The sequence below is a fragment of the Lactuca saligna genome, chromosome 8 (assembly GCF_052625555.1).
Source record: "Lactuca saligna cultivar CGN05327 chromosome 8, ASM5262555v1, whole genome shotgun sequence".
NCBI classification, from domain to species: Eukaryota; Viridiplantae; Streptophyta; class Magnoliopsida; order Asterales; family Asteraceae; genus Lactuca; species Lactuca saligna.
In genome coordinates this window covers 11,951,293-11,962,570 of record NC_136424.1, presented here as the reverse complement: position 1 = coordinate 11,962,570, position 11,278 = coordinate 11,951,293, and the positions used below count along the sequence as shown (strand labels likewise).

General features: G+C 33.9%; 1 protein-coding gene across 1 annotated transcript; it reads left to right on the top strand.

Annotated features, from left to right (window-relative positions):
- Positions 1-2,246: 2,246 nt before the first annotated feature.
- Positions 2,247-5,288, top strand: LOC145012523 (protein trichome birefringence-like 33). The gene is made up of 6 exons (XM_078971325.1): positions 2,247-2,577; positions 2,784-3,000; positions 3,566-3,737; positions 3,843-4,042; positions 4,165-4,323; positions 4,749-5,288. Exons 1-6 carry the CDS (start codon positions 2,367-2,369, stop codon positions 5,086-5,088), a joined length of 1,299 nt encoding a protein of 432 aa, XP_078827451.1. The 5' UTR covers positions 2,247-2,366; the 3' UTR covers positions 5,089-5,288.
- Positions 5,289-11,278: the final 5,990 nt, after the last annotated feature.

Sequence of the window (11,278 nt, the reverse complement as noted above, 5' to 3'; positions counted from 1 at the left end):
AAATAATATTTAAAAAAAGAATTTTTTGATTTTTCCATTTATTTTGCATTTTAAAATTATTTTTAGAATATGTACAGTGTAATATTCTATTTAGAATATTTCACGTATTTTTCAAAAAAAATAGATTTTTTTAGTTAATTCAAGTTCCGAAAATAATATTTAAAATTTTTTTTTTAGATTTTTCCATTTATTTTGCATTTTAAAATTATTTTTTAGAATATGTCAGTGTAATATTCTATTTAGAAAATTTCACGTATTTTAAAGAAAAAAAGAAACAAGATTTTTTTTTAAATTAATTGAAGTTCCGAAAATAATATTTAAAAAAAGAATTTTTGGATTTTTCCATTTATTTTGCATTTTAAAATTATTTTTAGATTTGATTTCACGGTCTCACAAAATTAGAATGATTTCAAATGAACCTGAACATATATATATATAATTTAAAAACTCAATGTTTTTCGAGAATCTCAAAACTTTCTTGAAAAAAATAAACTACTTAATACATCTAGATGCTAAGACGTAAGGTCATTCCTTAAATTGTTATATATATATATATATATATATATATATATATATATATATATATATATATATATATATATATATATATATATATATATATATGTTCAGGTTCATTTGAGACCATTCTAATTTTGTGATACCGTGAGACCAAATCTATAAATAATTTTAAAATGCAAAATAAATTATAAAAATTCAAAAATTCTTTTTTTAAATATTATTTTCGGAACTTGAATTAACTAAAAAAATATAAGAAAAATCCCGTTTTTTTTTTTTTTTTTTAATACGTGAAATATTCTAATAGAATATTACACTGACATATTGTAAAAAATAGTTTTAAAATGCAAAATAAATGGAAAAATCTAAAAATTCTTTTTTTAAATATTATTTTCAGAACTTGAATTAACTAAAAAAAAAAACATATCATTTTTTTTTAAAATACGTGAAATATTCTAATAGAATATTACACTGTACATATTCTAAAAAATAATTTTAAAATGCAACTGTACATTTTTTCGGAACTTGAATTAATTAAAAAAATTAAAAAATAATAAAAAAAAATGCATTTCACGGTCACACAAAATATAGGTGATCTCAAATGATATATATATATATATATATATATATATATATATATATATATATATATATATATATATATATATATATATATATTCTGCTTTATATATAAGCGCCTACATGCATTAAGTTGTTTTTTAAAACAAGATACCAAGTTATCAAAATTTTCATCTGTATAAATAAACTAACTATGATTAGAATAATAAAATATAATTAGTCATTGGAAATTTTTGTACTAGCATTATTTATATAATTATATCAAAGAATTATTTCTTTATCGGGAAAATGACTTAAAAGCCTATCGAAGTTTTTAAATCGTTCAAAAAACCCAATTATGTTTAGTATGTTTAAGAAACTCAACGAACTAACATTTTGTCTAAAAAAAGCTGACTAACTTACACTTTCGTTCACTTCTCATTGAGGTTCAACTGGCTAATTAAAATCAATGAATTACATGGCTTATGACGTATAATTAAATATCAGAAAATGACTTGTAAGACCAAAGAAGTTTCAAAACCGTTCAAAAACCCTCAATCATCTTTTTTCAACAAACAAAACATGATTGAGGTTTTATGAACGGTTTTGAAACTTCGTTGGTTTTACAAACCATTTTCCGATATTTAATTACACGTCATAAGTCATGACATTCGTTGATTTTCGTTAGATGGTTGACCCTAAATGAGAAGTATAAGTTAGTTGAACTTTTTATACAAAAGGTTAAGTTCCTAGCTTTCTTGAACAGACAAAACATAATTGATGTTTTTTGAACGGTTTGAAAATTTCGTTGAATTTTAATTTATTTCCCTACTTTATAAAACAAAAAATAGATTTGAAACCGGTTTCTTTTGACTGTTTATTAGCAAAATTACTCGATTTACTAGTTTTACTACCTGTATTAGCGAATCTATACGATCATCCAAATTAGTTAACAAATAAACCTATCATCTTTTTATACCGTTATTTTATAAAAAGAAAAAAAAAATCTAAATAATTTTTATATAGATAATTAAAACTATAAATATTTGTGGGTCCTACAATATTTATTCACAAATACAACAAAAAGTTGAAATTCTACCTAAACATGTTTATTAAACAAAACCTAAACTCAAAGCATAATTCGTAATTATCATATATAAAAAAAGATTAGGTTATATTATTGAAGCCTGCATGATGCATCATAATATAAACACACATATGTTCACTATACCAAATATCAACCAAGAAAAAGTTTAGAGATTACATACATTCTGTTATATAACAAAAACGGTATGAAGCCACCTCCAACTTCTTCTTCATCTTCTTCTTCAATCTCAACCTCTGTTCTTACAAGAAAAGGTCGACTATCTCCATACCTTTTTACATTTGTAGCTTTCATCATCTTTGTCACCTTCTTATACGGTCAAGACCTCGGTTGCATCCTCGGACAACTTGATCTTGATATCAGTCCAAACCCACCACCACCACCACCTTACACCACCGGTAAGTTACGCAAATGAATTATGCAGGGGTTGTTTGATAAATCTGAACCATTCAATGTCGAATGATTCCAACCTTTTAATGGTTAAAAGAATGTAGGATTCTTCAATCACACAGAAATAACAGAGGTTAATTATCAAACAGCCCCTTAAGAAAGCTTATATACTTTAAATATATTTAAATTGTTTGGTTAATTTGATGATAATTAGAGAATTATTACAAGAAATTGCCGTTTTCCATTGGGGAGACGGAGAAGGGATGTGATGTATTTAGCGGGAAGTGGGTGTGGGATCCGTTGAACCGGCCATTGTATCAAGAATCGGAGTGTCCCTACATTCAGCCGCAGCTCACATGTCAGGAGCATGGCCGGCCGGACCGGGATTATCAATTCTGGAGGTGGCAACCCCATGGTTGTTCTCTTCCAAGGTAATGTTTTATTTATTAGTTTTCCAATGAAATTAATATTATAAACGTTATTTGTGTGTTAGTTTGTATTATATATATATATATATATATATATATATATATATATATATATATATATATATATATATATATATATATATATATATATATATATATATATATATATATTTGTGCTCATTGACCATATCTTAAACATTATTAGTGTGATCGTTGACCATATTTTTTTAGGTCCTTAAATCTGTAAATGAGATCAATCCTCGAGATTGACAATATAATTACGTTAATGTTACTTAAAATTGATTTGATAGCTCAACGTGTCCAGAAAAAAATCAAGCTCAAAAATATTGACTTTAAACCAAGTTCAAGTATATAGCTTGAATTATTCAGAAATATTCATATGAACAACGTGTACCCATCACCAAATTAAGTTTGATTCGAGTTTGAGCGAAAAATATTATCATATAAGGTTCTAATAAGTATAACAGTTAACTTGCAAGAAACTTATATATATCAGGTTAAATCGTTGCGTACATTTTATTTATGTGATGATTAATGACACATGCAGCTTCAATGCATCATTGATGCTAGAGACATTAAGAAATAAGAGGATGATGTTTGTTGGAGATTCCTTAAACAGAGGACAATATGTATCAATGGTGTGTCTTCTACATTCACTCATCCCGGATAATGCTAAATCCATGGAAACTATTGGTTCTCTAACAGTTTTCACTGCCAAGGTACGTAACATTTTCCACTAATTATAAACAAAAATCGACAATTAATTGAATTCATTTCAATTCCTTGAATCTTGATGATGATTATTAATTTGTTATATATTGTAGGATTACAATGCGACAATTGAATTCTATTGGGCTCCCTTTTTGCTTGAATCAAACTCCGATGATGCCATCATACATCGTGTCTCTGATAGAGTTGTACGAAGAGGTTCTATTAACAAGCATGGAAAACATTGGAAAGGGGTTGATATTATGGTCTTCAATACTTACCTTTGGTGGATGACTGGCCTTCACTTCAACATCTTGTAATCTTTAATTTTCTACACTCACTTAAACCTAATTAATTATTTATTAGATATCATTATATATATATATGAACATTTATGGTCGATTTAAGGGTTAATTAATTTTTTATGAAAATTTGCAGGCAAGGATCGTTTGATGATGAAGTGAAAGAGATAGTAGCAGTGTCTACGGAGGATGCTTATAAAATGGGAATGAAAAGTATGTTGAGATGGGTAAGGAAGAATATGGATCCCAACAATACAAGGCTCTTCTTCACAAGCATGTCTCCTTCTCATCAAAAGTGAGTTAATTATATTGCCTTTTTAACATAAAAAGTTAAGCCAATCTTTGAAATGTAAATACCCAAATAAGTGTTAATGATTTTGATTTATCATTTTGGATTAACAATACATATTTTATATGATATGAACATATATCTATGTTTTTATGCTTAAGATGAAAACCTACAAGTTGAGATGCGAAATTCTATAAAAGAGGTTCAACAACCCCTTTTATGCTTTCATTTGGCAGATTGGCTATTCTTAATAAGGTTGCTTTCACCTGGAGCTTGTTCTCCTTTTATTTTTTTATAGAAACAAAGCCCACACAATTATTATTTTATATCTAGTTTCATAAATGTAGTTCTTTCATGTCACTTTTAATGTGGAGAAAACGAGGATGATTTTAAGCTCACTTATTTATTTATTATTTTTGTTCTATGTATAGGAGCGGTGATTGGGGAGCAGAGCCAAATGGAAATTGTTACAACCAAACAGAAATGATTACAGATCCAAGTTACTGGGGATCAGATTGTAGGAAAAGTATAATGAATGTAATAGGAGATGTGTTTGGGAAATCAAAGTTTCCGATAACATTTTTAAACATCACACAACTCTCACTTTACCGAAAAGATGCCCACACCTCAATCTATAAGAAGCAATGGAGCCCTTTGACACCCCAACAAATAGCTAATCCAATTAGCTATGCAGATTGTGTGCATTGGTGTTTACCTGGTCTTCAGGATACATGGAACGAACTCTTATTTGCAAAGCTTTTTTATCCTTGATAAGACAAATGAGAATTTAATTGATAGTTTTTGGTGCATATATTGTTTGTAATTGAAATTATTTTGTGGTGGAGTTGCATCACGTTGGCTTAAAAAATGCTTAGAAAGTTAGAATTAATGAAAAACTTGGATTGGGTTTGTAAAATTGTAATTGAGATTTCATGGGGTGGGCCAAAATTTGCAAAGCCTCTTATAAATGAGCCAAACGGTTTAATTTAAAAATAAAATAAAAAAATTAAAATGCTTTAAAACTTGGATTTAGTTATTTAGGTCATGGTCCTCATTGACCAATTATCATTTTTGCTACCGTCTTTGCATATAAAAAAGATTATTATTATTATTATTATTATTATTATTATTTTGGAACGGTGGATTATCGTCTAAAGTCTAAGCTAAGAAACGTCAAGAATACATAGTAAACCCAATTTAAAGCATATAAATCAATGTTAAAGATCGTTATAATATACATGGCGTTGTAATGAACATTTATCTTTAAAAACTATATATTGAATATGACAAAAAATATCAATATAATGCATAAAACATATAATGATAAAGTTTTTGTAGGTAAAATTGGTTAAAATTTAATTCTGGTGTACAATTTGTAAGTATTGCATAAGTATTATAAATGGCGTTGTAATGAACATTTATCTTTAAAAACCATATATTGAATATGACAATATATATATATATATATATATATATATATATATATATATATATATATATATATATATATATATATATATATATATATATATAATGCATAAAACACACAATGATAAAGTTTTTGTAGGTAAAATTGGTTAAAAAGCGTACAGTTTGCAAGTATTGCATACGTGCAGGGACTGATTCTACCATTAGGAAAAACCTCGTAGTTTTGAGTTTTGACTCTTCTAGAAATGTGGGTACAAGATGTTTCTGTTTTAAGCTTTTAATGTTAAAGTATTTTATTAGAGTCTTTTTAAAGCTTGCTGTTAGTTTTTATTTATTTATTTTGAGCATTTATTATCATTGAAATAAATATACTTAATTAATATATATATTCAATGATCAATATAGTACATCTAAATCCTCTTTCTTTAGTTATATCATTTCATCCCCGTAACTATATTTTAGTTTTAATTTATTGTTATTTCTTTACTAATTAATTATATTTATTAAATATTTTATTTATAAAATATAAATTTCATAATGATTATATAGATATTTTCATTTGTTGTGACATTTTAGGTATGATGTATGTTTGAAAATGATTAATTAAATGATATGATTTTTTTATAGAATACTTTAGATAAATGAGGATAATTTAATTAAATTAAAAAAATATATTGAAAGAGTTTACCATTGGAGAAATCATTTTATTAGAGCTTAATTTTTATAGAATGATGAGTTGTCAATTATTTTAAGTTGTGATATAATTTAACTATTGGAACTGTCCTTAGATCATCTACAATACTCACTACTAATCATAATGGTAGATATCAGCTTATCGTCATATCATACTACTAAACAATAAGATTCTACCTATCATTAGCATACAATTCCATATTATTTTTTTAATTCACAAACACATACCATAGGATTCTACCTATTCTTAGCATACAATTCCATATTATTTTTTTAATTTACAAACACATTAAAAACATGTAAAAAAAATTAACTAGTTTTTTCATTAAATTAAAATACCACATTACATTAAAAAAATTACATTAATTAAAAAAAACAAATTTAAATTAACCTAAAAATGCCAAACATACAAAAAAACTACCCCCTATTTCTATGTCTCGCTCGAACGGACTTTTTAATCGCGAGAAAAATCTTCAAATCTTCTCCCTAGAGGTTGTCTGCTTTCATTTTCAATATTCCCAAGTCGGTTTTTGTTTGAAACGTCGTTTGTGCCTCTTGAAATGATGTTTACGCTTCTAACATTTTTTTTCCACATGACTCATCATCTCCGCCTTGGTCTCTTTAAGAGTACTTGGACATATCGATCAAATTTCTTCCAACAGTGCGACGAAAAGGTTGTTCATTTTCAAGATCTATCGGATCATCGTTGATGTCGATGTGTGTTCGCCCCTCTGTTTGTTGGAAAGTTGCATCGGGTTTTTTGAACGCTTTGAACCCAAAGAGGTTTGTGAAGTTCCTTCGGTTTGCTCTTTCCATTTTGGAGAATCTATCATTTTTAGCCCGTTTGAGATATGGAAAAGCTTTAAGGGTTGTTGTTGTTTTTCCATATTGATCCACTGCCCCCTTAAACACATCAAAATCGTTTGTGTAACGACCCGTTTCCGGTATGTTAATTCCTTGGTATTTGTTTTGAAGTTTTGCAAGAGGGACTCGGCGAGTTCATAGCCTGACTCGCCGAGTAGGGTCGGGGTTTCGAGCACGTGTTAGCTGGAGACTCGGCGAGTCCATATTCCGGACTCGACGAGTCTGTCCGTTTGGGTGAAACCCTAAATCCCCGGGTTGCCCACTATTTAAGCCACCTTATGGCCCTCATTCTCACCTCCTTCACCCTCAGAAGCTGTGAGAAAAACCCTAATTCATCCTTGAGTGTTTGTAAGTGATTTTGTGTGCATTTGTGAAGGTTTGAAGAAGGAGAAGAAGAAAGGAGCAAGGAGAAGGAGTGTAGAGCCGAGATTCAAGGGAAAGCAAGAGCTCTTTGAGGTATTCTTCTAGTTTCTTTCCCTTTTATGCTTAAAAGCCCTTTTTAGATCTAGTTGATGCCTTTCTCAAGCCTTATGTTGATATGGAAGCCTTATCATGCCGAGATATCTTTAGATCTGTGTATTTAGGATTTGTAGAGCCCAGATCTACTGCCTTTTTGGAGCTATTTTGCATATTAACCCTAGATCTACCCCTTTTATGCATCTTTTAGCCTTTATTCCCTTGTTCTTGTGTTTGTGCACGTAAAGTTGGAAACTTTACGTGGTAAACCAGCTTATTGGACTCAGATCTATCATTTGTATGATTTGGATTCGAGCAGAATCGAGTGTAGAATAGTTGCATGGTGGTGACTCGGCGAGTCGGAAGAACGACTCAGCGAGTCGAGTCGCGAGTCCCCGATTCCTTCCTTTTAAGCGGTGTCTGTCGTGTGGGACCAGTGAATAGTAGGGTGGACTCAGCGAGTTGAGGGTAGACTCAGTAATGGAGGGACTCGGCGAGTTGTTCATACAACTCGGCGAGTCCAAGGCAATCTTCTTAAGTTCAAGAACAACTTGTCGAGTTGTTCATATGACTCGGCGAGTCGGATGAAGATTGTCTGAGTTCTTGGATCGAGAGGGTACTCGTCGAGTCGATGCCATACTCGACGAGTAGCAGCGAGTAGGGTTGAGGTGTGAGAGTAGAGACTCGGCGAGTTGGCGGCCCAACTCGGCGAGTCAGGTCAAATGAGAGTTGACTGTGACCAAGGGTAAAAGAGTCATTTTACCCAAGTGCAATGTTTAGTAGTTGATTGAATGTGTTTATGGACTTGTAGTCAGGGAGATACCGGAGCAGCAACAATTAGATTCCAGAGTCATACACTCAGCAGCCAGTTTACGAGGTGAGTTTCCTAACGGGTCTAAGGCCACAATGTCGGCCCGTTTAGTAGCAGTAGTTTCCGGACTTTTGTCCGATGCAGTTGTTAGTTTGTTTGATGCCTTCGTGGCTCAGACAGGATTTATGTGTTAAGTGTTATGGGCTACGGCCTGACGTAGTATGCAGTATATGAGTTTATGATCATGTGTGTTATGCTATTTGAAATATGTTTTGCTATGCTATGCTATGCCTAGTCAGTTCCGGACTTCGGTCCGATGCAGTTAGTTCCGGACTTCGGTCCGATGCAGTTAGTTCCGGACTTCGATCCGATGCAGTTAGTTCCGGACTTCGGTCCGATGCAGTTAGTCCCGGACTTCGGTCCGATGCAGGGGACAAGGTCCCAGTCAGTTCCGGACTTCGGTCCGATGCAGTTAGTTCTGGACTTTGGTCCGATGCAGGGGACAAGGTCCCAGTCAGTTTCGGACTTCGGTCCGATGCAGCTAGTTCCAGACTTCGGTCTGATGCAGTGGGCAAGGCCCAATATGTGCTTATTTATATATTGTATGGTATGTGGTAGCTTGGGGGAGCTCACTAAGCTTCGTGCTTACAGTTTCAGTTTTGGTTTCAGGTACTTCCGCAAGCAAAGGGAAGAGCTCGGGGTGATAGCATCGCACACACCACAGCTTTAGCTTTTATCCTGGGAATTGATTTAGATTGTTTTGATTTGACATAGTATGATACCGTTTTCCGCACAGTGTTTTTATTATGTTTGGGATACATCACGTATGGTTTTATGATATGACACTCAGATTATGGTTTTGGTTATATTGAAAAACGAAATTTTTGGGTCGTATTTTTGGGTCGGTTCAAGTTGGTATCAGAGCCCTGGTTCGAGGGATTCGGATACACTTCCGGGTGTATCTGAACTCAAACTAAGGGGAAATAAAAAGATTTTTTTTTTTAAAAGAAAACGTCTTCTAAAAAGAATTTTGAAAGCACCTAGAAAGAAAGAAATTTTTAACGAGATAGAGGTGTGTGCATGCGATCAGCCGAGCTCAAGTAAGTACTCCCAAATTACCCATACAAGTTATTTGTTCAGTTTCAGTTTCAGTAGAACAGCATGCTAGCATAGGACTAAGGATCTAGGAGAATGCCTTATGTTCCTGCTTTATGTGTTACAGCTTTATGAGTATTGCATGCTAGTATTGAGTAGACAGCAGTAGGATAGCCTGTTTAGGTTATGCCTGATGGTATGAGCTTAGCATCCTATGCTAGTACAGTTTCTTGTTATGAGAATAGTTTTGCTTGAGTCTGTTTCCCTTATCCGAATGCTGCTTGCTTCGTGCTTTGTGGGGTTCTGAGTGATGGGAGTTAGCCATTAGGTGAACACGTCACACCACATGTGATCAGGGTTGAATAATCCCAGAGTGCTGGAACTGGCCCTATTACGCAGCTCTTGTTTGAGTCCAACCGTTATAGGGACGGGTCTTTTACTTGAAAGATTATCTGATCCTCATCACATGTGATGGTGTTTAGGTGGTGGCTAATTGGCATTATGAGGAAACCTTCAGCAGCTGAGGACCAGTTGTGTTGAGCCTGAGGTTTCCCTAGGGCAAGCCTAGGATGAGAGTAGCAGAGAGCAGCAGTAGTAGAAGTGACTTGGTGGAGTCAAGGCAGTTCTTGAGGAAAGTACGGATAGATGTGGAAGGTAGTATGGGACCGTACTACTGAAAGCAGAGGATCCGTACTCGAAGCAAGGAAGGCCAAGACAAGACCAGGAAGCTAGTAGTAGTATCATGATCCCTTGAGATATTTCAGTGTTCTGATGTTGTTATGATATGTTTCAGAATGGTAGTTTTGCATCCGAGACCAGCAGTCGGCAGCTCAGATGCCGGAGGGGGATCAGGATCGGGATCAGGCCCGGAGGTCGGGCAGATGGATGAGCAGACCAGAGAGTTCCTTTCTTCTGAGGTTACCCGCATCATACTGGAGCAGACTCCTGTGATCTTCGGTTCGATCAAGGAGGGTATTTTAGAGCTGATGGATGAGAGATTGGATATTTTCCGTACCGAGATGGCGGCCATGATGGGGTCGCGCACACTTACGTTCAGGGAGTTCAGGCATACGGAGCTCCAGACTATCATGGGGTGCGGGACCCCATAGCGAGTACCAGATGGTTGGCGGATGTGGCCAATGCTTTCCGCACTAGCAGGTGTCCCGAGGGGGACAAAGTCAGATTGGCATCCTGTCTTCTGAAGGACAGGGCACGGGATTGGTGGGAGGAGGTCGGACATGCCATCGGGGATGATGCAGCATTGGATGCCATGACCTGGACTGATTTCTCTACCAGGTTCAGGGAGGAGTTTGCACCGGTCATTGAGGTGCAGCAGTTAGCTAGGGAGTTTCAGGACCTTACCCAGACTACAGAGACAGTGGCGGAGACCACCGCCAAGTTTAGGGAGAGGGCTCTTCTTGTTCCTCAGTATGCAGCCGATGAGGAGATGAAGAAGGCCCGTTATCATGAGATGTTGCGGAGTGATATCCGCATGTTTGTGAGCCGGTCCAGTTGTAAAACGCTGGATGACATGATTGCTAGAGCTTGGGAGAGGGAGATTGATCTCGAGATGGAGAAGAAGAGGAAACCGGAGGCGGTTTCGGGTTCAGGCAG